General features: G+C 56.4%; 12 protein-coding genes across 12 annotated transcripts; 8 read left to right on the plus strand and 4 right to left on the minus strand.

Moving 5' to 3' along the window:
* Positions 1–6: 6 nt before the first annotated feature.
* Positions 7–1754, plus strand: SCHCODRAFT_02639210 (SAICAR synthase-like protein). The gene is made up of 4 exons (XM_003028089.2): positions 7–461; positions 593–766; positions 893–1382; positions 1434–1754. Exons 1-4 carry the CDS (start codon positions 201–203, stop codon positions 1610–1612), a joined length of 1104 nt encoding a protein of 367 aa, XP_003028135.1. The 5' UTR covers positions 7–200; the 3' UTR covers positions 1613–1754.
* Positions 1755–4925: 3171 nt separating this feature from the next.
* SCHCODRAFT_02639219 (uncharacterized protein) lies at positions 4926–6857 on the minus strand. The gene is made up of 9 exons (XM_050346065.1): positions 6779–6857; positions 6534–6727; positions 6333–6482; positions 6221–6281; positions 6017–6166; positions 5960–5966; positions 5671–5907; positions 5205–5618; positions 4926–5153 (listed from the first exon to the last, which is right to left on the minus strand). The coding sequence occupies exons 1-9, from the start codon at positions 6813–6815 to the stop codon at positions 5117–5119; spliced, it is 1287 nt and encodes a 428-aa protein (XP_050198252.1). The 5' UTR covers positions 6816–6857; the 3' UTR covers positions 4926–5116.
* A 1083-nt stretch (positions 6858–7940) lies between these two features.
* Positions 7941–10032, minus strand: SCHCODRAFT_02639222 (uncharacterized protein). Its single transcript, XM_003028398.2, has 8 exons — positions 9435–10032; positions 9316–9386; positions 8959–9260; positions 8875–8905; positions 8460–8810; positions 8327–8407; positions 8060–8234; positions 7941–8004 (listed from the first exon to the last, which is right to left on the minus strand). Exons 1-7 carry the CDS (start codon positions 9994–9996, stop codon positions 8088–8090), a joined length of 1545 nt encoding a protein of 514 aa, XP_003028444.1. The 5' UTR covers positions 9997–10032; the 3' UTR covers positions 7941–8004; positions 8060–8087.
* Positions 10033–10495: 463 nt separating this feature from the next.
* On the plus strand, positions 10496–11292 carry SCHCODRAFT_02075003 (uncharacterized protein). The gene has a single exon (XM_050341694.1). The coding sequence runs from the start codon at positions 10600–10602 to the stop codon at positions 11071–11073; it is 474 nt and encodes a 157-aa protein (XP_050198253.1). The 5' UTR covers positions 10496–10599; the 3' UTR covers positions 11074–11292.
* Positions 11293–13637: 2345 nt separating this feature from the next.
* On the plus strand, positions 13638–14919 carry SCHCODRAFT_02639227 (uncharacterized protein). Its single transcript, XM_003028090.2, has 5 exons — positions 13638–13733; positions 13902–14223; positions 14272–14434; positions 14488–14580; positions 14636–14919. Exons 1-5 carry the CDS (start codon positions 13675–13677, stop codon positions 14641–14643), a joined length of 645 nt encoding a protein of 214 aa, XP_003028136.1. The 5' UTR covers positions 13638–13674; the 3' UTR covers positions 14644–14919.
* A 580-nt stretch (positions 14920–15499) lies between these two features.
* Positions 15500–17278, plus strand: SCHCODRAFT_02671852 (uncharacterized protein; the record flags this gene model as incomplete). The annotated part of the gene is made up of 5 exons (XM_003028091.1): positions 15500–15986; positions 16034–16560; positions 16617–16781; positions 16993–17082; positions 17141–17278. The coding sequence occupies 5 exons, from the start codon at positions 15500–15502 to the stop codon at positions 17276–17278; spliced, it is 1407 nt and encodes a 468-aa protein (XP_003028137.1).
* Positions 17279–18698: 1420 nt separating this feature from the next.
* SCHCODRAFT_02639237 (uncharacterized protein) lies at positions 18699–18987 on the minus strand. The gene has a single exon (XM_050346066.1). It carries the CDS (start codon positions 18927–18929, stop codon positions 18708–18710), a length of 222 nt encoding a protein of 73 aa, XP_050198254.1. The 5' UTR covers positions 18930–18987; the 3' UTR covers positions 18699–18707.
* Positions 18988–19200: 213 nt separating this feature from the next.
* SCHCODRAFT_02639238 (uncharacterized protein) lies at positions 19201–20373 on the plus strand. Its single transcript, XM_003028092.2, has 2 exons — positions 19201–19342; positions 19393–20373. The coding sequence occupies exons 1-2, from the start codon at positions 19286–19288 to the stop codon at positions 20209–20211; spliced, it is 876 nt and encodes a 291-aa protein (XP_003028138.1). The 5' UTR covers positions 19201–19285; the 3' UTR covers positions 20212–20373.
* Positions 20374–21878: 1505 nt separating this feature from the next.
* On the plus strand, positions 21879–22618 carry SCHCODRAFT_02075141 (uncharacterized protein). Its single transcript, XM_050341696.1, has 4 exons — positions 21879–21979; positions 22028–22056; positions 22111–22210; positions 22279–22618. Exons 1-4 carry the CDS (start codon positions 21962–21964, stop codon positions 22525–22527), a joined length of 396 nt encoding a protein of 131 aa, XP_050198255.1. The 5' UTR covers positions 21879–21961; the 3' UTR covers positions 22528–22618.
* On the plus strand, positions 22619–23067 carry SCHCODRAFT_02075142 (uncharacterized protein). Its single transcript, XM_050341697.1, has 2 exons — positions 22619–22678; positions 22727–23067. The coding sequence occupies exon 2, from the start codon at positions 22758–22760 to the stop codon at positions 23010–23012; it is 255 nt and encodes an 84-aa protein (XP_050198256.1). The 5' UTR covers positions 22619–22678; positions 22727–22757; the 3' UTR covers positions 23013–23067.
* A 151-nt stretch (positions 23068–23218) lies between these two features.
* SCHCODRAFT_02553344 (uncharacterized protein) lies at positions 23219–24903 on the plus strand (the record flags this gene model as incomplete). Its single annotated transcript, XM_003028093.3, has 9 exons — positions 23219–23255; positions 23307–23500; positions 23551–23694; positions 23740–23800; positions 23849–24001; positions 24053–24059; positions 24112–24348; positions 24399–24791; positions 24844–24903. The coding sequence occupies 9 exons, from the start codon at positions 23219–23221 to the stop codon at positions 24878–24880; spliced, it is 1263 nt and encodes a 420-aa protein (XP_003028139.1). The 3' UTR covers positions 24881–24903.
* Positions 24904–25220: 317 nt separating this feature from the next.
* On the minus strand, positions 25221–25974 carry SCHCODRAFT_02515511 (uncharacterized protein; the record flags this gene model as incomplete). The annotated part of the gene is made up of 4 exons (XM_003028399.2): positions 25221–25263; positions 25321–25406; positions 25463–25539; positions 25590–25974. 4 exons carry the CDS (start codon positions 25972–25974, stop codon positions 25221–25223), a joined length of 591 nt encoding a protein of 196 aa, XP_003028445.1.
* Between the last annotated feature and the right edge of the window lie 95 nt (positions 25975–26069).

Genomic DNA, 26069 nt, shown 5'->3' on the forward strand with positions numbered 1-26069 from the left:
TGGATCCTTGGTGGTTTCTGACAAGTGTACATGGGCGCGAGAACTTTCAGACCTTTGGGACGCATTTTCCCACTGCGTATTGTACCGTATGGGAACAATCACCGCGAGGGCGCTCATCCTGATCAGTTCTGGCTTGTTTCCTCCCAGCATCAGGCCGCTGTCTGCTCTTCGTATTGCATCCCCCCTTTGACATCACAGGAATGACCTCTGCTCCCATTCCCCTTGCCTCTCAAGTCGGCGGCCACGCCGGCGTGCAGACCACCGAAGACGGATCGCTCCTGATCAAGCCCGCTCTCCCCGCAGAGCTCGCGTTCTATCAGGCGCTCTCTGACGATAGTCCCTTCGCACCGCTGCGGCGCTACCTTCCGAAGTTTTTGGGTACCTTGTCTCTGGCGGGGAAGGTAGAGGAGGGAGAGGATTTGGAGAAGATGGGCCCGCCACCGGCTGGGGCGGAGAAGCAGGTGAGTGCTACGTGGTTGATGCAATCGAGACGGGGAGGCATGAAGGCTTAGAGCGCCGAATAAATGCAGGGATCTTGACGCGATGGGATACGTTGTGGGTGGAAAGAATGATCGCTGACGCGCCACCGCAGTCCCTCGTCCTGGAGAACCTGTCCTTCCCCTTCAAGAAGCCAAACATCCTCGATATCAAGCTCGGCACGATCCTATACGATGAATCTGCGTCGCCAGAGAAGGTCGAGCGGATGATCAAGACCGCGAAGGAGACGACATCGTTGGAGACGGGTGTGAGGCTGACGGGTTTCCAGGTATGTGGCGCGCTGCACTTGCATTCCATTCCCTTTCCATGTCCTCCCGCCCCTTGCCTTTCCATGGCCCTCTCGCGCCCTCTCCCCTCACGTAGATGATCCTCCTAACGGGTCCTCCACCTCCAGGTCTACGACAACCTCACCATCACCCCCATCAACACCCCGAAGTCCTACGGCAAATCCATCAAAGTCACCGACCTCCCCGACGGCATCGCGAAGTTCTTCCCTGTCGCGCGCGGGGCCCCTGCCACTTCCTCCACGGATACCCCAGCGACCGCATCTACAACTGCCTCCTCACCCTCCACTGACCAAACCACATCCTCCACTGACCAACCCACACCCTCCACCGGCCTCCCCTCCTCCACTCTCCTCCCCATCCTCCGCGGCATCCGGCGCGACGTCGCCGCCATCCGCGAGCACCTCTCCAAGATCGAGATGCGCATGGTCGGCGGGAGCGTGCTAATCATATACGAAGCGGACTGGGAGAGGGCGGCGGAGGCGGCGAAGAGGATAGGCACGCCCGAAGAGGAGGAAGACGAGGAGATTGATTCGGATGAGGATGGGGATGGCGAGGGCGAGGGCGAGGGCGAGGGCGAGGGCGAGGGCGAGACCAAAGGTACGCGCAATGTGCTTGTTGACGAAGACGCAGCAGCTAATCCCTCTTCAGCCACTAAACCCGGCCCCGCCTTCACCGTCAAGCTCATCGACTTTGCGCACACGCGGCTCGCGCCTGGCGAGGGCCCGGACGCGGGCGTGCTGCTCGGGCTGGACACGACGCTGAAGCTGCTGGATGGAAGGATAGCGCAAGTGGAGGCGGGGGCGGATGTGGTGGAGGGTGTTTCGTGAGGCGCGCTGGACGACGAGCGCGCCAGGAAGGTCGGCCAGTGCAGCTATGAGAGAATGTGATGTGATCTAGGACGACACCGTGTGTATGTAGACCAAGCTGTATCTATGAGCGAATGGAAAGACGAGCCTGAAGTCAAGCATGTCAGCTGCGTGAGGGCCCCCTTCGTCTACATACATCCAATGTTCGAAGGCTGGAAGGCGAAACTTCCCCTACTGTAGATCAACGACGAGTTCTGCCTGTCAGGCGAGACGATGATAGTGGCATGCAGAGATAAAAAGACGTTTGGCATTAGGGAGGTTCACAGTTCGGTTGGGTGACGGTTGGGTAAGCGGTTGGGTGAAATGTTGGGTGAAAGTTGGATGAGGGGTAGGGCAGTTTACCCAACTTCGATCGTGCGGGCGCCCAGCACACTTCAAACTGACTTCGCCACAAAAACGCAATGGCAATCGGCAAATTCCGCCCGCTGGAGGATGCTCGCTTTCGTCTACCATGCAGTTCCGTTTCCCGATAAGATGCACCTGCACGCGTCTTCGACTATTCAAGGACACTTGATGATTTAAAAATCTTGAAAGCGTCCTGCACGCGCGTCCGGAGGGGGACAAACATGATGGGCATACAACTGATTGAAACTCCGACAAATGCAGCGGGCACGAAACCAAACTCGGTTTCGTCGGGTTGGGCGCCAGCAAAAAACCAAATTTGGTGCGCAAACCCCTCATTCAACTTTCACCCAACATTTCACCCAACCGCTTACCCAACCGGCACCCAACCGAACTGTGAACCTCCCTATTGACAGAGATGCTACTCAACCAGAGTCAATGGTCACATTCAACAACGTATAATACAGATAGCTATACATCTGAGAACGAAGTCAGCCAAATTTCGACTAACGATCATGGTCGAGAAGAGATGCGAGATCAGCTAGCCGATGCGTTTCCTCAACTACCGCACTCGTCTCCACTTTGTACACTGGGAGACTAGGGATCTAACCCAGAGCGCGGCAGGTAGTCAGTCCGCCCATCGAGGTATCATCAGAGGAGAGCGGAGGGGGTGATAAAAAGAAGAGTTATAAGGAAGGAGGAAAACAAGAGGAGAAAGGAGGGAGGGAGATAGACGTACCAGGTGATTGTCAGAGGTAGCAGACAGAGAAGATGGATCTAGGGATCTGAGTGTTTTGTTTAGCGAGTGATCGGGAGCGTTGGTGAGGGGAGGGAAGCGACATGTCAGACAAGGCTGAAATCATTTGGCTCAACATGGTGAGTTCTGAATGTGGTAAAGTATGGTTTGTGTGTTGATCATCACGGTCGCTGGAAGGGCATAGGCGAGGAAGAGATGCTCACCATTGACAAGGGAGATGGGCAGCACGCCGACAGTCAAGTCGCCCTGTAAGTAAGGGAAGAAGAACGAGTGAGGGGACGAGAACAAGAGAGAGAAGGGCAAGGAGGACGAGCAGAGAGAGGATGGAGGTCAAAAGCAAGCGCGATCGACGATCAGCCGAAAGGAATCAATTTATCGGCATGGATATGCCAAACAAGGGCAAGCACTCGAGCGTGGCAAGCAGGGACCCACATGGACCTATGTGCTCGACTTGACAGACTCACCCGGGCTTGGCTGGTATTACGATGGGATTGTGGCCGACGTCAGATGTTGTAGACCGAGCTAAGGTGTCTATTTTCTATTGGAATATCGTGGTTGCTCAGTTCCCGTCGCTGCGTGCTGTACTCTTCACCAGGCTTTGCTATCGTCTTCATAATTCAGAGCGCAAGCATACCTTCGGCGATCCCTATGCAGAGTCGGTTTTGACGTTTCTGCTGTCGGCGCTGCTTGCAGGTACCCCCTTACCATTGAATCACTGATTGTGCCACGCATAGCCGTACGACAGATTGGCGACAAACCGGGGTTGTATGAAAAGGAGAAAGAGGTCGCCACCTAGAGTACTGCAGTCATAAGGCGCGGCAATTCCGGAGTCCCGAAGGACAGGTCCAGGAGATTGGCGTGTGGCGTCGCAACAGATTAGCTTCTACGCCTCTTTTGGATAAGATGAACGTCAGACTCGCTTCCGGATAGCCGTCCGCACCTTTTATGGACGCGGTTACCTCCTCCGTTGCTAGAGGTAGTCCCCGCGTCACGGGGAGCGCGGCTACCGCACTTGCGCAGCGCATTCACCGCGCTCGAGTAGTAGGGCAATTACCGCACTGAATGTCGGGCAATTACCGCGCCAAAGAGCAGGCGTACTGAAGACGGGGAGTACGTCAGCGAGGGAGTTATGTGTATCTTCGGCAATTGACACGGACGAAGACTTGACGTGGAGTAAAGCAGCAGGTCCGCCTGAGCCCGCATTGCCGCGTGTCCAAGTGAGCGAGTCACGTGCAAAGTTCAACCGTGGAAAAGCGCCCCTAGGAGCTCGCACGAGTCGAAGTCTTCACGCCATTGACGAAGCGAGTAACCAAGCATGCGCAGTAGAAGTAGTGAGAGCTCTTGTATCTTGAGGCAGCATCATCTGGTCAATGTAGAGTAAGAGACGTGTGGATGTCGTCCCCGCAGAGTTGGTATCAGAAAATTGGCGACGACTTGCAGGCGCTGTAAGGGAAGTTGTTCAGATACGGTCTGTAACATGTATCTCATTTATCCGCATCGAGATCTTGTCGCCCTGACGTCTCTCTCTTTCGAACGCCACATGCTATGCTCGGAAATTCTGAGCCGACTCAAGGCGCAGCACGACTTTCTTTGGAACACCAAGCCGGGAGCAGAGACATCGAGTCGCCGATAGGAGGCAAAACGCCTGGCGATTGTCCATAGAGGGAAGTGGAGCAGCAACAGTGAGATCGTAGCGCCCTCTGAGGGTGGTATCCATTTTGTCTAGAGAAGCGACATATATCCCAGATATGGATAGCCTTTCTGCCTCAGCGACAGAACCCTTGCCCTACCTAGAGACGCGGCAGGCTATGAGGCTCTAGCCTGGCAAATAGAGTCAATAGACACTGCTGTTGATCTTCAAGCGATCATTCAGTTGGACACCGACGGTTGAACTGTGCCAATGTGGGCGCCCTGGTGAGAGAGCGCAGACCTGGACGAAAGAAGAGCGAGAAGCGCTGGTCACCGCCTCGAAAAGCATCTTCATGATAGAAGTTGAGTCAATTTCATGGCGATCCAGTAGAATGTAGCCGCCCAGGGGCATGCTCAATGTTAGATGGCTGTTTTGGCTAAGAGGCGCTGGCGTTACACCTGGTGACAGTGATCCGGGCACGTGCCAATGTTCAACTTGGTTTCGCGCTGGCCTAAAACCTTCATGATGGACGCTCCCGTCGGTATGTGCACCACACTGTAATTGATATTATATATGAAATGGATACTGAAGTCTCATATCGGGCGTCTTTCTAATCGCTAGCCAGACTGAAATATCGTTCGTACGCGTTTGGCCCATCTGGTGCCTATGTCGATGTCCATTATGCGGTCTCGATGATGCAAGCATGGCATCAAGCACCGAAAATATGCAGCTGCTTTCAGTCGAAGGAAGGCGCAAGCGACACCCCGCGAGAGCTGGACGTAGTTCATCAGGATGTACGCACGGCGGACGAGAAAGTCGCGTACCTCGGAACTGCAGTTCGGGAGCTAACTGTGGCCACAATGGTCGTGTCTCCGTCTTGGTTCTCCTCATGATATATCCGCATGCGTTCCCGCATAATGGGACCGTAGGGATGGAAGCGCGCCACAGTCGACACGGCTGACGTTGCTTCCGAGAGAACGGATGTCGCGCGGGAAGTGCCCGCTTTGGTTCGAGTGTCCGCGGTGTCAGCTTCCGTGCTCTCCAAGCTCTCCAACATAGCCCTTCTGGCTCGCCGGTCACGCCGCGCTTCGTCGCGAATCCACTTCTCTTGCCATCGCTTAAATGCGGGGGACAGCAGGCGTGCGACCGTGAAAAAGTTACTGACGTAGAACCGACTTGGGTGCGGGGCAATGGCGAGTACAGTATACTGGTCCTCTGCATCTTTGGGAGATGGCCAGCTGACGGATTCTACGTCAGATTCATGGTTCTGGAACGCGCGATGGTGCTTACATGTTTGGTATACCTCGACGATCCTCGGCAAAGAGATCATCGATATGCCTCCAGTTAATCTCCTTGGCGACTTCATCTGCAGGCATGATACCAGAGAGATTGTAGAACTTGACCTGGCCGCGATCAATCAAGAGCCCATTCTCGTTGAAACTGGTATAGCATAGGCCTGTACTATGCAGCCGCGCTGCTGCGCTGTAAACGAGCTTGCGATCGCAGTATTCCACCATACGGCCGGTCCTACATGAATAATTCAGTTGTGCTAGGATATGTTAGAATACAGCAAACTGACATGGCCTCTGTTCGAAGATGAGCAAGACCTTCGCAATGCGTGAAAGACGGCGCGTACCGCTCACATAGCCAACGACCTTACCGTCCGAGATAAGATGGCCTACGATCTCGTGCGCGAAGTCCAGACCTCGGCGCTTAAGCGCCCTATATCCGTGCATACTAAGCTCGATGTGAAGCAGAGTATCGTCGGTCCATCCCCTGAAGACCTCTGAGTATGATTATAGATCAGTACCTCATATGAATGCAGAGTAGCGCTACGCACCCACTGTCTGCCCTTTCCAAATGCCCTGCCTATGATACAGGTCAATCACTTTCGTGAGAACCTAGAAAAATACGCTTCCAGCAGCTGCAAAAGTGGAGAGAGAAAGTCCTACAATCTCATCCTCGTCGATGAGCGTCGTCCATGTGGAGCAAGCAACGGAGTACATTTTTCGCGGCTTGGAAAGTTGAATTAATCGACGCCCTTTCCTGTCTAGATACGCCCATGGACAGCTTCCCCACTTGATAGTCGGTATTACTGTTTGCTGTGATCGATTCAGTCGAAGGTCAGGGTGTGCTGTCGGCAAATATCGCACGATGATTTCAACGTCTTCGACCCTCTGTTTCTGCGCGTCCAGAGCATCCTGGAGCGTGGCTTCGCTACTGATACACCCGTAGTCATCAGAATGATGATACTTCGCGTACGCATCCAGGCCCTCTGCCTGAACGACGACGACCTGGCCGTACATTCTCAAGCCGTAGATCACAAAGTTACTCCCATATATGCTGTCTGATTGCTTTCAGCATGAGGAAATGCATCGAATTGACCTTATTCACTCACCGATCAGTACCGGTACCTGAGGGTCTACAGTCGCCATTGAATCCGGTCTGTGGACTCTTTGTAGGTGCGTAGATGGCGGTAGATAGCAAGAAGCGACACGAGGCTACGGCGCCTATCATCAACTTAAAAGCGCGCTACCAGAAACGTGCACATTCAGTCAAGTGTGCAGGGTCATGTGAGACTCGCGTGCTCAGTTCCTTGGCACAACAAACATCTGCAAGGCTTTGTCGAGCATAACCTTGGCTTTGGGAAGGTTCTGTTCAACGACTGAGATGATATCTCGGATTGGAGTGAGGGAACTGACGCGCCGGTATCATCGGTGGGCGCAATCTGCGAAGCCCTGAGACGCCCTCCAAAGCTTTGCCCAAATCCGTCCGACCTTGTGCGCCTACCAGATCCGGGACTAAAAGAACACTGCAGTTTGAGTCAATATATTGACGCTGTCGGCAAGATGAACTTGCGATGCAACAAAGCCATCAAAAGCGACGCATATGGGCAATCATGTACAGCAGCGACGCCCACAAACGCCACACAGTAAGCTTAGCCGCGGAAATTTCAGCATTCCTTACCGGATTCAGCGTCAAGAGACTGACTAGGTGCTGTTGTTGCCCTCTTTCGTCTTGAACATGTCCTGCAGTCTTTCCCGGAAAGGTCAACGACTAGACGCGCAAACCTGTAGAAATGGAGAGCGTTCAGTATTATAGCGAGTGTAGAGAATGCGATGGGGCGAATCGCCCGCCTATGTGCTTTGTACAGCGCTCGAAATGCCCCACATGCCATAGAATAACACTCACCAAGCTCGGGGCCTGCGGTTCCAAGCATGCATACACGCAGAAGACTTGCGGCAAAGTATGCGTAGTCAAGGAGAGCCACGATCGCTGCGAGCTATGCGTATGGATCCAGACACACTTTGCAAGGGCGAGAGTGACTTGGTTCGGTCGTAGGTCCGCAAGGGCAAGCATGGCTAAGCAGACATACCTTGCGCCCACGACCGTCCACCCTTAGGATCGCCACGCTGCCATTACCTGCGCCCTACAGAACACGCGTACGCCCGCGTCATTCGTGAACACCGCTGAAGAGTCCTGACAATTTGATAGATTCATGATCATAGATTTTCTTTTCCGCCACTCGCCGCTGATCCACACTCACACCCCCACTGTATCACTAGCCGCCGCAGCGTTCCCCGTGTATCTTCATTGTGCATTGAACATGTACATATACCCTACCTGTATTGCCTTGAACATTAGGGACTACACATCTTTCCGCAGATTGTTTACGCACTGTACTATAGGCCATTACAGGCCTTTCTTCACTGACGCCTCCCCATCGTGAAACACCCCTCATATCCAGTGATGTTATCAGGACTTAGCGTATCGCGCCAGCGACCGACAAGATTTCCCCTCGCACCGCCGACGAGGTAGCCGCGATAGAGCCACGTTCCGCGGTCGCCGTCGACCTGGGATGACTCTAGTCAGCGCTCCTCAGAGTTACCGCAGGGTACAGCCCCCTCCGACAAGGACGTCCGCTCCGGTAAGAACACCCACTCACATATTCCTTCGAGATGCTGATGAACCCATCCCATGGCCGAATGCGGCCAAACAAACTGAATTGCCCCCACGACGAGTGGCCCTAATCGGGACGCGCCATTAGTGGCACGCAGCACAGGTTCGAACCTACACACCTCCCCGACGATGATGATGTCGCATATAGGTCCCCGCGAGGCGCCGTCCTCAGTCCGCGTCGAACTATCGTCACCCGCCTTCGGCCGCGCGTACCTGTAAACACGCTCATGTGCATCCGTGACTGTCAGCCCATCCTCGTCTTCCTCCATCCGTACGTCGCGCGGGACGTGCGAGCGGAGGGGCGAGCCCAGCGGGACGCGCGCGCCAAAGCTCGCCGGGTCATCCGGCGGCAGCTGGAGATGATATTCGCGGAGTTTCCACGTCTGCCGGTGCCGGACGACAATGCTGCGCTGGAGGGTGTTGGGCGGCGCGCCGGCGAGGAGACGCGCGTACGAGGTGAATTCTGTGTACTGTAGATTGTAGATAGCCAATAAGCGCGTCTAGTAGCTGATGGATGTGGGTCCTTAGGCTTACCGTGAAGAGGCCCTGCCAGACGCCCTCTATGCTGGCACGCAGAGTGAGTAATGAACTCGAAGCGCCGGAAGATGATGTTTGTACCTTTTGGGTTGATAGACATCGCAGATAGACGCGTGGGTGGATATGGGTCTGTCGATTGATCTTGACCAGTCCGCGTCCCATTCCCCGCCGTCGAACGTTGGGAGACTAGGACCGATCCCGTTGTCGGACAATGTGTATCCCGGACGGTTGACGAGGCGATTGACGATAGTGAGGAAGGCGAGAATGCCGGGGGTAGATGCAGGGGGAGGGGCGAGCTTGATGCCTTCGTAATACGTCGCGGTGGCGCGGGTGTAGTCTTCCGTCGCGTCGAATAATCCCCAGCGGAGCAAAGTCGACGGGTACTGCGCGGATCTTCAATGGGTGTGGGTCGCAAGGACGATAGAGATGCGCACGCACTCTATGCGCTCCGAGGGCGTATAGCTTCATCACGTCCACAGTATGCACTTCATCCGTAAAGCGCGCCGCTTCTGACGCCATGGTCAGCAAAGCACCGATCAGACGAGCGCGCCACACACCCGATCCCATGAGTAGCCACAGAACCCACATCGCGAACGTGTTATTGATTCCCTCCTCCGGCCATCGGTCCTGCTTGAGGTCGTCCATCACCCTGGAAGCTCCCTGGTCGCTGAACCAGTACGCGTCGATCCACTGATCCAGACGCGCGTATTCCAGGAGGAAGGTCATGTTCTTCCCCTCATTCTCCGTCAGCAGCGTGTACGCGAAGGACAGAAGTCTGAGTATCGACTCTCTGTTTGCGGTCTGTATTTGCGCATCGTGCCGACTGCGTATGCGCTTCATGCAGAGGAACCGCCGACGCAACTCGTCCGCGAGGAAGGCATTCGTAACACGCTCCCCAAGTCTGCGCTTCAACGCGCTCGAGTCAAAGTAATGATGAAATAGCAACGCAGAGAGACTTGTATTGGAGGAGAGGGAGAGTGAAGTAGCCGTCCTTCGGTCGATTGCGCTGAGAGCGGCCAGAGTGACCGGGGGACGTCGACCGTCGCAGACCGCGGTCGTCAAGGCGATTTCTTCGAGGATCTCTGGGGGGATGCTATGCAATCCGGTCTGAGTAGCCATGACTGAGGAGGACAAGAGAGAAAACAAGTGACTGGCTCGATCCACTCGACGGGCGAGAGTACAATGCTGATCGTCGAGCCGGGCCGGGCTACTGCCGATATTGCCATCATAGCCACGTGACCAGCACGTGACCATGTTCGACTTTCTGAGGACCTGATATATCGGCACGAGGAGCCGAAGTCTTGGTAGTGGTGATATTACGACATAGAGGGCATCAGAATTGTCTTATGATACTTCGCCAAACTACGCCGAGCAGGTGTCAGAATCCAGCTCCACCTGTCCGGGCGTATTGCCGGTAGACTTACTTGGCAGAGTGGCTTTCAAACAATTTCCCGGGTATAATCGGACAAGGACAACAAAGGCAATGTTCTAGGATAAAGACCCGCCATAGATGAAGGCGCAGAGCCCCGTTCTCCGTACCTTCCGCCCCAAGAAACACATCCCAGTCACCGCCGCGCCACAAGATGAGGGTATGTGCGACGCGATGAAATAATTTGCTCGCCATCCTACAGGAAGCGCCTCCGTTCTGGAGTGTGAGATCAGCCTGGCTGCACGCTGTAGTAGACGTTCATCGCGGAGTCAGTCCCCGAGGCGAAACTGTCGATGCGGAGCCAGACACAAGGCGAATTTGTCCATCCTAAGGCAGAAATGCCGCCCTTCAGAGGAGGAGAGTCGTGTTCTCGAGACAAAGCTGGTACGCGGAGTTGGACTGGACCATTGGATATACGAGACCGCTGGACTGGCGCGCCGGGGGATTGGGATTTGGCAGGTAATTTCGTTGGGCGGAGTCCTGGCGCTCACTCGTCGCTAACAGCGTCCGGGCACGGTAATTGGCGTCGCCCTGCCTCCGCATGGCAGTTGACGTCGCTCAGACGGGCTCATTGCCCTTGCCCTAGCGCGATGATCAAAATGGCCCGGGCGAGGGCAGTCGATATCGCAATGAGGGAGTACTCGAGGGCGTCTCGCGGAGCCACTCGGTTGAAATTCGCGGGAGACGATGAGTCCCCGACGTGCGCGGCGTGGCTCCGTCGTCAGGCGCAGCCATCGTACTCGTATGGAGACGCGGTCGGAGCGTAGCAGGCCGCGGGGTCGCCTATCCGTATCGATACGCAGCCATCGTCAGGCGTAGTAGGGTCGCACTCATCGCAGGGCCGAGGGCAGGCAGATTGCGCTGACGTCGAGTGCTAGCGTTTCAATAATCCGCGCCACGCTGTGGGCACGCTGTTGGCTAGGGACGAGCACGCTGTGGGTAATCTTGAGGCATGAAGCTGCCTAGTCCCACCGTCAAAGGCTAATGGCGCGAGTGAAGGGCGGAGATGAACCTGGTAGGCTTCGTCAACCATGGTTTGAGGATGATCTTGACGAATAGTGGATGCTAATGTCGTCGAAGCCGATAGTCGATGGTATGGTTTGATGAATCGCTGAGGGGAGCGTACTCTTGTATATGAATCCACGTGCTATGCACGCAGTTGAAGTTCGATTACTGCATCGGGACTTGGGTCCGCGAACAAAAATATGCGCCGGGTAGCAGGGCATTCCGAAGGCCGTACCGTTTGCAAGGGGACCAACAACCCATCAGAGTATGCGATAAAGCGACCGTCGCGTCAGTTCATTCAAGCACGCGTCAGCTGTCAGTGTCGTGACAGCCGCGGGAAGAGTGGACTGAGATCGTGAAGGAAAGGTGGGCTGCCCATCGTGCCGTGCGCGGCGAAGAAACCATCGCAACGCACGTTCGTACAGTATCCGCCGCGATTTCTCCAGGACAATAGCAGGCGACTACCTCATTTCGATCCCACGACTACCTCCACATCAACCTCAGTAACGGCGCCTGCAATCTGGAATTCCTGCCATATCGAGCAGCTGTCAGCGGCGGCAGCAGTGCGACGCTCAGAGTCATGAACTCACAGGCGCATGCGTATTCCCATGACGATTAAGTGCGCTCCTGCGACGAGATGAGTCACCTGGCTAACCACTGATTTATGGTAAGCGAACCTGCTGATGAGGTGAATACTGCGTTAGCTGAATCGACGGCGTAGGTTGGACATTCTAGTGATGGGTTGAATTGACGGCGTGGTGCAGTCGACCGGCAACTATGACTCTCCGCGCGTCATAACAACCATCATGGCCGCACCGAGGATCAACATAGGCCGGGAAACAGCGAAGATCGACATGGGAAACTTAGGGATTAACTTCAGCGAGGTGAGGTGAGGTGGGATAGATGATCGGCTCTTTACGACATGAGATGTCAGATACGAGTCGCTCGGCGGGCGTGTAAGGACGAAGGAACTTACAATGAGTATGCCCACTGAGAGTGAGGGACGCGAAATAGTATACCTGCGGCAGACGTACGCCAGAGGTTAGTTCACCCGATGGAGAGCGGAGAAGGCGACGCGTTAGGAAAAGCGTACGCGTGTTCATGTTACTACAAATTAGGGAAGAGTCCTACGAATTGGTGAGAGGTGCAAGTTGTACGGAGGAACGGAGAGGACTGCTTACGGATTAGCGGGGGAATTCATTGACAGGTTAACAGGGAATGCTACGTACGGTTGGCGGAGGGAGCCACTGGCGAGGTAATCGGAGGCCAAGGTCTCCCGTATCCAAAGCAATGGAGACTCATTGCAGACCCCAGATCGACCTATCAGTCGAAGCGAGCGGGGATCAGAGCGCTACTGACGGGGTCCAAGATGGAAAGGATATGATCAAGTCGCGACGGATGGGGACCAGGAGGCGGCATTGCGGCTTCACAGGTGAGATGCGTCACTACACGGACGAATGTGATCAGCGTGCGACGGAGAAGCGACAGCGAGAAGGACAAGGCGACGGAGTACGTACGCGCGAACAAAAGGGAGTGGACGATCTCGCGCTCCCCGGGAAGGAAGGACGGAAGGACATCATGATACACGAGTAGATCCTCGCGCTGGTGAACGCCGCTCGCCTGTCGAGAACCTGGCTCGTCTCGAATGGCGGGGAGCACCAGAAGAGCTGCGAGGCCGCGTTCTAGAGAGCTGCATCCTGCGTTCTAGGACGGGCGTGTTGAGGCAGTCGCGCGAGTTCGTCCCGCGCTATACGTATCTCCGCGGCGAGCTGCTCTTCTATGATCTATACGCAGCATGGATAGAAGTTTCTCGTGCGCGGGTGCTGTAGCGCAGGCCGTCGCGCAGGTGTACTTCCTGAGCGAGATACTGATAGGTACGGTTGGGTAATGGCAGACGGCGTTTAAGACGTCAGGTCAAAGTGTTCATTTCCAGGGAGGGCGGAGCTCGAGAAGGACGAAGGCGTGGCATAGGTGCTATCGCGGAAGAACCGACCGTGAGTTTGGCGCACATCAAGTCGAACGGGGATAAGAATGCTTGTCAGGTAGCCTAAGCAAGCGGATCGGCGACCTGTCCAGGACAATGATCATCGCGGCGAGCCATGAACTACACCCGGAAAAAAAATTGAGAACGAGGGTCCGCGTCCACGTACGTGAGGGGTGGTTTACGTGGATTCATGGCCTGGACCTTCGAGGCAACGACGGAGGGACGTCAGGGTGAGAGCGGGAATGAAGTTGAAGTTGGGACTGGGGACGACCGGCATGTGCCGATTTGCCCATGTTGGGCAATGGGCTTCCCTTACGATCGCGGGCGTATTTTTCTCAGGCCATCGATCTCATCTTGTCTCCTGCTCTCATCATCAAAAATGTCCGTTGACGCTGCGAAACTCGAGGCTCACCTGGCCACCCGCTCTTACATCGAGGGGTACGTACAAACCTCACAACTATTTTCCAAGTGATGATCCTGCTATGGTCCGTGTTTCCAAGAGGCGACTAGACACCGCCGCTTCCGCATGCCGAAAACCATTTTCCTAGCTCTCTGATCTCCATGGATCGCGTATCTGTATATCCTGTTTGCTGATTTGTGCCTCAGCTACACCCCCTCGCAGGCGGACGTTCACGTCTTCAAGACGCTCGGCTCCGCGCCGGACGCGGCCAAGTTCCCCAACAGCGCGAGATGGTACAACCACATCCAGTCCTACTCCGCGGAGCACGCGTCCCTCCCCGGCTCCTCGAAGGCCGGCGAAGCCTTCGTTGCCTCTGAGGCGGCGGCAAAGGCCGCCGAGGCGGACGACGATGAGATCGACCTCTTCGGAAGCGACGAGGAGGAGGATGCCGAGGCGGAGCGCATCAAGGCAGAGCGCGTCGCTGCTTACGAGGCAAAGAAGGCCAACAAGCCCAAGACCGTGGCGAAGGTGCGCTACCGTGTCTGTTTACATACACCCGTTGCTGATTCGCCCTAGTCCGTCGTCACCCTTGAGGTGAAGCCGTGGGATGATGAGACGGACATGAAGGCTCTTGAGGACGGTGTCCGCGCCATCGAACAGGACGGTCTCGTCTGGGGTGCCAGCACGCTCGTGCCCATCGGTTTCGGTATCAAGAAGCTGCAGATTACCCTGGTCATTGGTGCGTCTTTCAATATCCGCGCGTGCACTCCGCGGAAGCTGACGGTCTACCAGAGGACGAGAAGGTCTCGACCGACGAGCTCCAGGAGAAGATCCAGGAGGATCTCGAGGAGTACGTGCAGAGCACTGACATCGCCGCCATGCAGAGTGAGTGCTCCGATCATTTACCCGAGGTGTCTTTTCTCATTGTATACAACCCCAGAACTCTAAACAAACCTGTATTTTGCTGTACTACACCCGCCCATGTCACCCTTTGTATCGGTATCAATGTGTAGCCCTTGGATTTGCTGGTGATATCATCTTCGTGAACCCACCCCGGTCAAAAGAATCTGTCACCGTACGTGTTCTCGTGCTTCACCTCGATGAATCTTTCCCCTTGTAGGCCTCATGCGCGATGTCGCCGCTATTCAACTTCGAGTGTCCCGGCTGCTTTCGTCACTACCGGAAATGAACGACGCGTGGCCATACAGTACCTGCCGTCCCGTCGCCGCGAATGATCATCGCTTGATGAAGTCGAATTGGGAAGCGGATATTACCAGGGCGTCAGAGATTGCATGGCTCCGAAAGCGCATCCGTTGTACCCGGGAGCGATCAGCATTTGTAGCCATGGCGGAGTCCGTCATGAGGGCTACCCAACATGCCCTATACCGCTCCGTCTCCCTGGTCCACTTGGTCGCCGTCGGGTCTGAAACGATACAGTGACGCCGTTTGAGCCGCCAATATGCGTCGCGCCGTTGGGTTCACTCCGCCCCTGCCGGGCCACTGTAGCGTAATAGCTCCTACTGGGAATTGTTGGGCAATCAATGACCAGGTACTAGTCCCAGAATAACCCTCGACGCGGCATGAATTGGGTCGGAGAGTGGAGGACACGCCCTAGATCGCAAGTACGCGACCGGGCGCGGGGATCTCCTGATTTGGCCTTGGTCGCAACAGCCATGCTTCTTGCCCGGTGGGCGCCTTTGAGGCTCACTTATAAAAGGCGCTACCTTTTGTCAAAGAGCCGACCACCGCCTCTTAAGCCTCCACCGCCCCCGCCACAACCGCCACAACCACACCCACTACCGCCATGACCACCACTTCTTTCCTCGAGCGCGCCCCGCAGGACATTATCCGCGAGATTGCCTTGCTCGGCGCCGCGTCTGTCTTCGACCCCCAGGACATCGTCTCGCTCCTCCTCACCTCGTCAAAGATACACAGCGTGCTCAACATCCGCAACTGCCCCCGGCTCTATGCCACCGTCTTCCTCGCCACCTACGGCGGCCCGGTCGACCTCCTCCCGTACCGCACCCTCGCCGAGGAGCTCGTCCGCCGTTGCACGCTGCTGCGCCGGCTGCGCAAAGACGACATGACGTCTGAAGGCCTGAAGCACGATCTGCAGACCGCGGTCGGCATGCTTCTCGAAAACAACCCGCGCGCACACGCGCGCTTGACAGGCGCTAGATTCTTCCGCTTCGTCTGGACCCTCTGGCAGACGCGCCACACATCGGGCGCGCCACTCGACGGGGAGACCGCCGGGCTGGCGCTCGTCGCGCTCAGCCTCACGATGACGCATGGTAGGCAGCTTCGCTTGATTGACGCCTTGGTGTGGTTGTTGACACAGGGTTAGATGACCTCGTTAGCATGTCCGTGGCGGACCGAAGGGGCTTCATGCAGTCCCTCGCAGACTACTTCCTAGAGAAGCTCGGCGGGCCGCTCGATGCGCCCCGTATTGCGGGTCACGCCCGCGAGGGTCACAACAGCCACAATATATCCCAGGCTAGCGACACCGCCAACGGCCCTCACCCGCCCTCGACCCCGGAACTGGGTTCCCTGCCCGTGCACCTGTACTCCGCTGCGTTGCTCAGCGCGTACCCCGTGCACGCCGCGCTGCAGCTCTACTGCGCCGCACATTGGGTAGCGGCACCCCCCGCTCCCCCACCGCGCCTGCCCACCACGCGCGCGAGCGCAGTGCAGGTGCAGTGGCCAGGCCCGACGCAGGAGGACTGCCGGGAGTTCGCGCTCGCCTTCCGCACCCCCCTTTTCGCCGACGTGTGCGATCGCGTCGGTGGCGATGCGCGCTCGGGGCCGGGTACCTCGACCTCTGTCGCGCCAGGATCGCTGACCGGCGTCTGGGAGGGGTGTCTTATGGTAAGTGGCGAGTCCACCACTGTTAGGTTCGGGTACTGATGTTAGCGCGTCCTCAGATCCTAGGCGGCCCGACACGCGGGCCCGTCAAAAGCATGGAGTCCTCCTCGGACGTCCCAGAGGTATTCGACTGCATCCGCCCCCTCCAGTTCGAGTTGCAGGAATACCTCTCGAACGGCCCAGAGGCGCTTTCTGGTCCGCTACGCTGCCTCAGGAAGGTGGAGGTCCGTTCGCGCTAGCTCTATACATTTGGCGCGACATGAACTTACCTACCATGAACAGGGCGGCTTTGAGCGGGCAGGCACACACTACTCGTACACGCGCGTCCGCCCGAACGTACCGACGTCCCGCGGTGGCGCGCACTGGCTAGTCACGGGCGAGGCATGTATTCTCTCCTGCTCAACCCACCCTCCCTCTGACGCACACACTCTATAGCCCAGGCCCGAGCACGCAGAGGCGTGGGGCGCCTATGCATACGCAGGCGACGTGCAGGACGACGGCCTGGTCCAGCTGATACGCCAGCCCGTGCGTCATCATCTCTTTCCCAGCATACACCCCGAATCCTGACCACAAAATCCCACAGGCGACGAACACCAGCAGCGAGAGCGAGGCCGAGTGGCTCTTCTCCGGGCGCGTTCTCCCCGGCGGCGCGTTCGTTGGCTGCTACCGCGTGCTCGACGGCGCCGGCCGCGGGGTCTTCAGCATGTGCAGGCGGGCGTAGCGCGCGCGCCGGGTCTGGCCTGCCGCGACGCTAGGGGTCTACCATCTCTACTCTATTCCAGAAGTACTGCAGCGTTCCGCTATTCCCTATATATTATGACATTCTCTCTGACGATGCGCACCACGCCCAGGGCGTCGAAGACGTAAGACGTGCATTTATTCTGGATGGCTGTCGATCGAAGGGCCCGCTGAATGGGAAGACAGGTGTACCGGAAGCACCGGATAGGCTACCTGCGCACTTCATTTACTACATGGCGGCCTGAGGACATGAGAACGGCCCTTGGGAGTAGCGAGGTTTGATGCGGTTGTGTACGTTGAGATTCCCGCTCGTAAGATGAGCGCTTGACTCCCATCTTCCCTTCGTGGGAACGACGGGCTAGAAAAGCGGCCGCTGAAAGCTGCGCCGCAAATTCAGAAGCCTTCTTGACCTCAGGCAACTGTCCTTGTACCACCTGCACGCGTCGATTTTACCTTCTTGACGCAATGGAGTCCCTTTTCATAGGAAAATAGACTGGGTCGCATAGGCAGACCCGCACGACAAACCTTGTCTTCGTGGGATACTCTACGCGGAATTGCCCAGCCGGTGAGCTTGAGACATGGGAGGTAAGGTCAAAGGCTATACGAAAGTTGGTCCAATGAGCGTACAGTCCAGTCCAGCAAGAGACTCCACCCGTCTTCAGCGGTTGGCTGTTAAATCGGCGCAAGAAGGGCCTCCGATCGCTACCCACTAGAAAGTTCCTATGCATCTCATGTGAAGCGTGCGGCGTCCCAGTAAGTGCTGACGTTCGAGCTTTCCCTCAAGTAAAGGCGATTTCCTTTCAATAGAGGCTACCTAAGAGCCAAAATTCGCCTGAGAATGTGACACGGAGAAGGGTCTTAAAGGCCGACGCTAGGGCTCGAAAGTCGGCGAAATTTACGAGGCGCCGACGGCGTCGGCGTGGAGTCGTTTGGGCATGGTATATGTTGTGTGCCTTGGGATCGACCTGCCTATACGATCGGCTCAGGGTGGGAGGCGCAGGCTGGGGATGGGTGGCGGGGTGGTGTCAAGCGGTTGACGACGAACGTACGGAAGACGCGAGAGAAGCGGACGCCGTGGCGCATCTCCTCGCTCAACGGCAAACCCCGCATGAGCGTATAGGTTCATTGAGTCGATGCAGGCGAAAGCGGCGAGGACCGAGGAATTTTGGACAAACGTAAGCCTGTAGCAATCACCTGCCGAGGGCCTGCGAGCCGACAAGTCTCCATCGTGCACCCATGTTCGTCTAGTCAGCACGATGGGCGTAAAAGTAGCATTCGAGGGAGTATGTTTAAAGGACGCTCACTGGTACGCTCAAGCGACGGCAAACACCGTCTCTGTCCCTTGGCCCACGCTACGTGAGCGTGGCACGGCCAAATTCTTTGTCGCCGCTTCAGGGACTGAATAAGCTATGTCAACAGGGTCGAGAACAGCGATCGAGGACGGCTTCCATTGACACTGCGACATTGGTACGAATCGAGGGAAAATCCCTAGAACTCGATTCCACTGAGAAGAAATGTCCGCGAGTCAGAAGAGCAGTGTACGACGGCCCTAGGCGTGAGAGTATGTTCCCGCGCGCGAGGTCAATGACGAGGATACCTGGAGCAGAGTATAGCCCTAGCAATTGTCGCGACATAGTAATCTGCGTTGTTTACGATCCTAGTAGTCATGAGTTTACTGAATTCCGATCGCAGAAGGCAGCGCAGGAGGTCCTAAGTCGCGCGTATGTCGGCCCCACAGAAAGACAGAAGACAGCCTTCGCATAGTCATGCCTTTCGATTTGGAGTGCAGTCGAAGGCAGACCAGCGACAGACCTGAGAACATGAGCGTCAGGGACAAGTTGAACGCCAAGCCTTTCTCCACGTGCCATGATATTTGTGCCTGTTTGTTTTCATCATAGTCAGGCCGTTTCGCTGCTTGACGACGCCGTCCGTGTCGAAGTCTGCTAGCAACGTCCGCTCCTTGTTCCCGCCCATCGTCTCGCCACTCAGGATGATGAAGTCCCTCGCTATCCTCGCCCTCCTTTCAACCGCGGCCTGGGCGCAGTCCGTACGTCGCCAGCGATCACCCCAGTTCCCCACACTAATTTTGGTTTACAGTCGGACTCCGCATCTTCCACCGCCTCCGCGAGCTCGTCCCTCCCCTCGGACGGCGTGAGCAAGTCCTGCAGGAAGTTCCTCAAGTCGCTCGATAGCGACGACTCCCTCGCCAACTGCATCGCACCCCTCATCTCCGCGTCCGCGGCCTACGCCCCAGGCGGCAGCGGTTCCAGCGGAGATGTAAAGGATACGCTGGGGTCCATCTGCAATGCGGATGGCTGCGACGCGTCAACGATGCAGGGGAAGCTCGCCGACTTCTCGTCAGCATGCAACGACGAGCTCACCTCGTCCAACGAGGAGGTTATCGCCGTTTACGACTCGCTGTACGCCGTTGTCCCGCTCAAGAACGCCGTGTGCTCGAAGGGGGACAGCGGCGACTACTGCATGCTGTCTGTGAACAAGTACGCGTCGAGCGACGATGTTCAGGCCGCGCAGAAGTCCCTCTCGTCCGGGTCAGCCGGCAAGGCGTTCTCCGCGTACAACCTCGCCTTCCTCTTCCTCAAACAGTCCACCGACTCTAACTCCCTATGCACCACATGCACACGCAACGTCCTCACTTCCTTCATCGACTTCGAGTCCGACACCCCGTACGCGCCCGGCCTCGGGGCCAGCACTCTCATGGGTGGTCAGTCCGACCTGTACAGCGGCGTCGGCAGTACGTGCGGCACGTCCTTCCTCTCCGGTGCCGTCCAGGCCGCAGGAGGCCTGAAGAACGACTCGCCGTTCGGCAGCAACAACGGCGCTGGCCGCGTCGCCTCCACCGGACTCGGCGCTGCTGCCCTCGCAGCAGCCGCCTCGGCCCTTGTGTTTGCGCTGTAACCGCGAATAGTGCTTGCACTGTACTCGTCGGGAAGAGGGAACATAGACCAGGGATGTATATGCTATGGGGGTTTGTCTTAAGACATGGGTTTTATTATTGTACTGGCCTATTACCCACTGCTAATACAGCACCAATACCCGCTGGGTTCTCGAGTGTTAGCGTGGTTGGTCCGCGTTCAGGGGGATCTGAGTTCAAGGGATCTCAGCCTTCTTGGGCTGCCTTCTCCGTACGCCATTCTACGCGTCCTTGATCATGGCTTCCCTCGCCTCCACATGGTCCTTCCTGCAAGTCCGTCCCGTCGGGCCCAGGTGACGTATCCTGTACTCCTCTGTGGGTCTATGCTTCCGCTGATCTCGACGTCGGTGCTGCGCAGTCGCGGGTAGGACCACGTTCTCTCAACCACCTGGCAAGCCGCAGCGTGGCGTGCGCGGGCAGAGGCGGCTTGAGGGTCAGTCCGGTCACATTTGCGCAGGCCCGCGCTGCATGGCAACGGGGCGTGCCATGCTGTACGACAAAAATGCCATCCGCCGCCTGGCATTGGGACTAACAGAGTAACACAAGCTGGGGGAATCCTGACTTTCGATTTCCTAGTTGTGGAGAGCGAAACTTTGGCACGGTTCTGGTAAGTAAGGGACGGAGAAGCTCTTGAATCATGCAGAAGTCATGGGAGTAAGACATGAGCGCACCGGCAGTGTGTAGTTAGCCAGGCAGGACCAGACCGAGCTGCAGATACGACTGTACGTCAAACTCTTCCTCGAAGATCGAGTGTGGCTGAACGGCTCGCACAGGCATCGTTGAGGACTTTGACAATGAACAATCTGCTGACCTGCGCTTGCGTCGATTCACTGGTCTGCTATCTCATCTCGGCCCCGCCAGGCTCGGGCGCGCTCATGACGCAGGGTGCGTCGAAGCAGGGCCGGGGCTACAAGACCATCACCCTCGGCGTCTTCTCGCTGAGCTTAGGCGCTCTGACGGGTCGTCTACGAAGGTAAAGCCTCTCATTGCGGTCTCCAGCCTTTCTAAATGGTCTTCAACCTACCTACACCTTCAACCTCCATGCACGCACGTCCGGACTCCAAAACGCCATGAAGCTTCCGTGGGTTTGACTGTTTTCCACTAGTATGGCGCACTCATTCTCAGAAAATATCGCACACCCATCTTGCACAGTACATCGTGCACTCATCCTACCGTAACGCCCGCACCGGCGGACGTTGGTGAGCCCCCGATCCATCTTACACTAATATCTCTTACTGATCAGTGACATTCAGCCACGCTTTGGCCAGTCCCGTCAGTCGCGCCAAAGCAAGGGCCTGAGCGAACGCCATAAGTAGACACGCCGCTGTACGCGGCGCAGGCACATACATTCAGTGGCAATGGGGAAGCGTCCGGGGCGTTGAGTGCCTAGCACCGATCGCTGCAGGACGCCGATCAGAGGCGAGTAGACCGCGATCACTGGCTAAAGATACAAGTGGTCCCCGATCACAGACGAGCTCTGGTCCCTGATCAGACTAGGCAACCTTGAATACAGTCGGGGAGACCGTGATTAGAGTCGGAGGGACCGCTATCAGAGTCGGGGCGACCCGAACTCGGTGGAGCACTCGGGAGGAGAGGAATAGGTGCGATCGAGTCGTGGCATTGCAGTAGGGCTCGTATTGACTGCAATTTCAGGTGCTACGAGTACAGAAGCGGCGCGCAAGCTTCTCCGTGTGGGATCGTCGGTAGACCGTGTCGGGAAGATTATGCATACGTATGTTTACTGCTCCACGGGTGAGATATTCTCTCAAGCTTTCGCTCTGAAAATCAAGACGGCCACAGCTCGAGCACACCATCCCCGCGTCTGCCATGTACGTCTTCTCGCCTACGACGGGGCATTGAATATGACACACCGCGTAATCCAGAACATTAGGTGCTGCTGCAGATGCATATGCATCGCAGCGCTTTGGGAGCGAACTCTGCAATTACCCGTCGCCATTGAAAGAGAAGACGGATCGTGTACTGGTACGTGATGATAAATTTTTACAGCTTTCCAATGTATCACCTCTGATTTCTCTTGGCTATGCTCACAGTCATCCTTGGCTTATTCGTTCTATGCTGAACGGGACGCGTCACGCCCGCAGCTTTGCATCTCCCCGCGCAGGACGGACATGATCCTCGGGATCACGACTCACTTCCTGGTCACCGCCTGTGGGTACCTCTCCCGACCTAGGATCCCAGGGAGTGGTACTACGCCAAATTATCTGTCGACCGTCACTTTCAACTACGTGCGCCCTGGAAGTCAGCCCGTCGACCTCCTGGGAACGCTTTTCCACGGTTGAACTTTTCACGTGATCCGTTCGCCTCGGGCACGTGCGGGCTCGGGCTGCTGCTTCACTCCACGTCGAGGCGTCGCCCATGTCGGCAGCGCAGAGATGCGCCATTCCTGACGCGCTCGTAGTAACCAGCATACGAGCAAGACTCTGTGGCGCGGTAAGTGCCCGAGTTCCCAAGTGCGGTGATTATCCTGATCAACTGCAGTCAATGCGCTTCTCAGTGATATGCTCGCGCCATGTGGCGCGAAGATCACTGCTCGCAATGGAGGAGACGATTGCTTCCCGGAAAGGTGCTCGCGGTCATCCCGCAGAAGCGTAGACCTTCAGCTCATCCACAGAGGGTTTATACGATAATCTGTTGCGATGTCGCACGTCAATCTCCTGGACTGGTCGCTGGTGGCTGGATATGGGTAATCCGTTGTGGGATCCCAGGCGCCTGTTGCCTTTTGCTGCTGATGGATTTTGGAGAGTCATATCCCGCCCTATTCTGACCACGATATACAGGACACCGTTTGGAAAACATTCCCGAGACGATCAACTTTCCTGGATTCCCCAGTCGTGTCACAAATCAACATTCCACGTGATGCATCATGTCACTCTTTCAATCTCGCTCCGTCTGCGTCGACAAGCGCCGCCTCGTGCCGCGCTTGCTATCAACCCTCATCTGAGCACCCACAGCACTCATACGATCTCGCACATGGCAACTTTGCCCCTTCACGTACCTGCGCTTGTTGGTATGTGGCCATTTCGACGTTCACATTGCACTAGAATTCAACATTGCACAGATAGCCTCAGCGGCAGCAACTACACGTTCTATGGCATCCGGATGTACGGTCGGGTCGTCATTGTCCAGGCCGACGCACTGCCTGCCTATGCGAAGTACCATCTCCCCGACGACGGGGGCGCTCTACCCCATGAGATGACGCTGCAGGACACTTTAGACGCCCAGCGACAGCGAGTGCACGACATCGATATCATTGTGGGCGTCGTCGCTGCTTAATCTTCTGATGGGACTGATGAACCTTGTAGCAATCTCAACTGACGACGATCAAGTGGCAAACCATATCCTGGGCGTACTTGGACAGGAAAGGATGCCGGCTTATCCAAAGGAACCGAAAGATGTACCAAATCGCCAGCCCCACCTGGACGACCTTGATCGAGGAGGAAGACATAGTGCGCAATATCTGGAGCTCTGATCTACGCTGACACGTGCCATAGACCTTGACGAAGATAATCGACCTTTACCACCGGCAAGGTACTTGGCGAGGAAAGCAAGTCGGTGCGTCTTTATGATACCTTCTGCATACTGCAGCTCAAAGAGTCACAGAAGTGTTCAGGGGTTGGACGGATGAATCTCTGTATCATATAGAGCGGGCCATGCGCGCGTTTCGAGAGCTCGAACGCAGAGGCCTGTTGGATCTCACTCATGAGATACTGGGTCACATAATTAGCGATGGCCAGGTTGTGGGATACATCACCGGTACGGATTCACCTTTTGCGCCATCACACAATATACTCACTAGACCTTCAGAGCCGATGTTTGTTCCCGTCTTTTCTGAACTTCCTCGTGACTGACTATCGCATGCGCAGGACCGGTAGGATGGTAGAGTGTTGCGACCAAAAGCTCGTGTACAGCGCCGTGGCTCGCATGCATTCCGCTGGCCTGAGCTATACCGGCTTTACTGACTCTGGGCTCATGATCACCGACAACAAAGTGCAACTCACGAATTTGCCTGGGTTGCTCATCGCCCGCGAAGAGGACAAGCGACTAGATTGGGAAAGCGTCGAAGAGCTATTCAACCCGGACTGCCGAGGCATTCCAAACTTGTACGCCCGCACCTCGTGTCTTCTGTCCTTGATTTGACCTCTTTTGGTAGATTCATAGCCCCGAAGGATGCGGTGGACGAGTACACCGTCCTCTCCATCACTCCGGATCCGGAGCGCCTTTTCGATAGCAACTTGTTTTCTTTCCAGGAGATTTTGGCTCCTGCCTTTCGTCGCTGGCAGGAGAGATGCCTGCGCGACGAGAAGCGGCGGAAGCGCGCGAAAAGGGAGAAGCTACTTGAAGGCCTCGATGGGTCTACCGCATGCTCAAGTAGTACTGTCTCCGTCGCAGGTTCGTCTCGCGCGGCGTCCATTTTGTCTGATGCTGCGTCGACCACGTCACGCTTCCATCCATATGGCGAAGTTATGCGCCACCGCCTCAAGATATCTGTCGACGGTGAAGAAACTAGCGCGCCTTCCGAAGGCTCGGGCACCCTTGTAGCCATGTACGACACGCATTCTTTTACTATCTTCATATGCTGATATCCAACGCTCTAGCTCTCGGGACGTACCTCTTGCACCATTTTGGGAGTGAAGATTCCCTGTCAAGTTGCCCTCTAGCGTCATAGCGAAAGTTTTCTTGGTCTGTATGTTGTATTCATAGGGTTAGAAGTACGCGAATACTTAAGTGATGTGATTCAATGTTGCATTGCTGGTAGCAACGGACAAGACTGCGACAACCACGCAAAAAGGTGATCCGACAATGTAACCTATGGCAGTGGGTGAACTTTCAACGCTTAGCGTTCTCAACCATTTCCTGATTCATGTACTGTTCCGTCAAGAAATACGTCCGTCCATTGCGAGGGAGCCTGTAATGCTCCCATACAACCCGGCCTCAAGAAAGCTACAAACCATACATCTACCGCAGTAGGAGTCTACTGCAAACCCCTCAAGATCTTCACATTCTTCTTTCGGCAGCTACGGTGAAGAGAATCAGCAACGGATGCGTGCGACTCGTGAGCAAGACCAACGCACTTCTGACACACCGACCCCCGACCCAAAGTACTCGGACCCCACCGCTCGACACATTTCCCATCGCTCATCCGGCCGAGAGCGTTACACTACGAGGAAGCTAGTCATTCAACAATGTCACTTCCGTCCGGCTCCAAATACGCACCTGCCCACAGATGCGCCGCCCCTTCTTATCCGTGAAGTTTGGGTAGATATCGGGAATATCCTCTCGCAGATTCGCATCTTGATCACGACGGTAAGCATGGGGTCCGACTGAAGCGATGCCCACTCACAGCTCTCATACTTCTTCGTCTTCTTCTTCTTGCCTACCTTCTTGGCCGGAGCAGCCGCCGGCTTCGACTTCGTATCATCATCCACATCTGCCTGCTGCCGCTTCAGAGGCCGGCCGCGCCTGGGAGGAGGCGTCGGCGGATGAGAGGAAGGTGCGGGACTGGGAGCAAGGCCAAACTCCGAGCCCGAGGAGGACGACGTAGGCGACGTTGGACGTGGCGCAGGAGGCGCCCGCGAACGCGACGCCGTGGCGAGAGGCCTCGGGAGCGACGAGTCCTCGTCCTGGTCGTCCTCGATCTCGACCTCAGGAAGAGCTTCGTCTTCCTCGAGCTCGGCATGATTGGGAGATGCCGCACGGACGGGAGACGGCGAGCTTGACGCGATCATGTTCCTACGCGCACGGCCGTGGCGCAGAGGTAGAGATGTTTCCTCCTCATCGCCGAGCGACGGTGCCGGGCAACTCGAGCGCGTCGACGTCGCCC

The sequence above is a fragment of the Schizophyllum commune genome (assembly GCF_000143185.2).
Source record: "Schizophyllum commune H4-8 unplaced genomic scaffold SCHCOscaffold_11, whole genome shotgun sequence".
Lineage (NCBI taxonomy): Eukaryota > Fungi > Basidiomycota > Agaricomycetes > Agaricales > Schizophyllaceae > Schizophyllum > Schizophyllum commune.

Bases quoted from the DNA above. Each gene is read 5' to 3' on its own strand.
- SCHCODRAFT_02639210 (XM_003028089.2), top strand. From the start codon at position 201: ATGACCTCTGCTCCCATTCCCCTTGCCTCTCAAGTCGGCGGCCACGCC. The intron at 462-592 runs GTGAGTGCTACG...GCGCCACCGCAG, and splicing joins CGGCTGGGGCGGAGAAGCAG to TCCCTCGTCCTGGAGAACCT. The intron at 1,383-1,433 runs GTACGCGCAATG...ATCCCTCTTCAG, and splicing joins GGGCGAGGGCGAGACCAAAG to CCACTAAACCCGGCCCCGCC.
- SCHCODRAFT_02639219 (XM_050346065.1), bottom strand. From the start codon at position 6,815: ATGGCGACTGTAGACCCTCAGGTACCGGTACTGATCG. The intron at 6,167-6,220 runs GTGCGTAGCGCT...AATCATACTCAG, and splicing joins TTGGAAAGGGCAGACAGTGG to AGGTCTTCAGGGGATGGACC. The intron at 5,154-5,204 runs GTACGCGACTTT...AACTACGTCCAG, and splicing joins TCCCGAACTGCAGTTCCGAG to CTCTCGCGGGGTGTCGCTTG.
- SCHCODRAFT_02639222 (XM_003028398.2), bottom strand. From the start codon at position 9,996: ATGGCTACTCAGACCGGATTGCATAGCATCCCCCCAGAGATCCTCGAA. The intron at 9,387-9,434 runs GTGTGTGGCGCG...CCATGGCGTCAG, and splicing joins GTGGCTACTCATGGGATCGG to AAGCGGCGCGCTTTACGGAT. The intron at 8,811-8,874 runs GTAAGCCTAAGG...TACAATCTACAG, and splicing joins TCTGGCAGGGCCTCTTCACG to TACACAGAATTCACCTCGTA.
- SCHCODRAFT_02075003 (XM_050341694.1), top strand. From the start codon at position 10,600: ATGCGGAGCCAGACACAAGGCGAATTTGTCCATCCTAAGGCAGAAATG.
- SCHCODRAFT_02639227 (XM_003028090.2), top strand. From the start codon at position 13,675: ATGTCCGTTGACGCTGCGAAACTCGAGGCTCACCTGGCCACCCGCTCT. The intron at 13,734-13,901 runs GTACGTACAAAC...TTTGTGCCTCAG, and splicing joins ACCCGCTCTTACATCGAGGG to CTACACCCCCTCGCAGGCGG. The intron at 14,435-14,487 runs GTGCGTCTTTCA...ACGGTCTACCAG, and splicing joins GCAGATTACCCTGGTCATTG to AGGACGAGAAGGTCTCGACC.
- SCHCODRAFT_02639237 (XM_050346066.1), bottom strand. From the start codon at position 18,929: ATGTCGCGACAATTGCTAGGGCTATACTCTGCTCCAGGTATCCTCGTC.
- SCHCODRAFT_02639238 (XM_003028092.2), top strand. From the start codon at position 19,286: ATGATGAAGTCCCTCGCTATCCTCGCCCTCCTTTCAACCGCGGCCTGG. The intron at 19,343-19,392 runs GTACGTCGCCAG...TTTGGTTTACAG, and splicing joins CCGCGGCCTGGGCGCAGTCC to TCGGACTCCGCATCTTCCAC.
- SCHCODRAFT_02075141 (XM_050341696.1), top strand. The intron at 22,057-22,110 runs GTACGTCTTCTC...CGCGTAATCCAG, and splicing joins ACCATCCCCGCGTCTGCCAT to AACATTAGGTGCTGCTGCAG. The intron at 22,211-22,278 runs GTACGTGATGAT...CTATGCTCACAG, and splicing joins AGAAGACGGATCGTGTACTG to TCATCCTTGGCTTATTCGTT.
- SCHCODRAFT_02075142 (XM_050341697.1), top strand. From the start codon at position 22,758: ATGTGGCGCGAAGATCACTGCTCGCAATGGAGGAGACGATTGCTTCCC.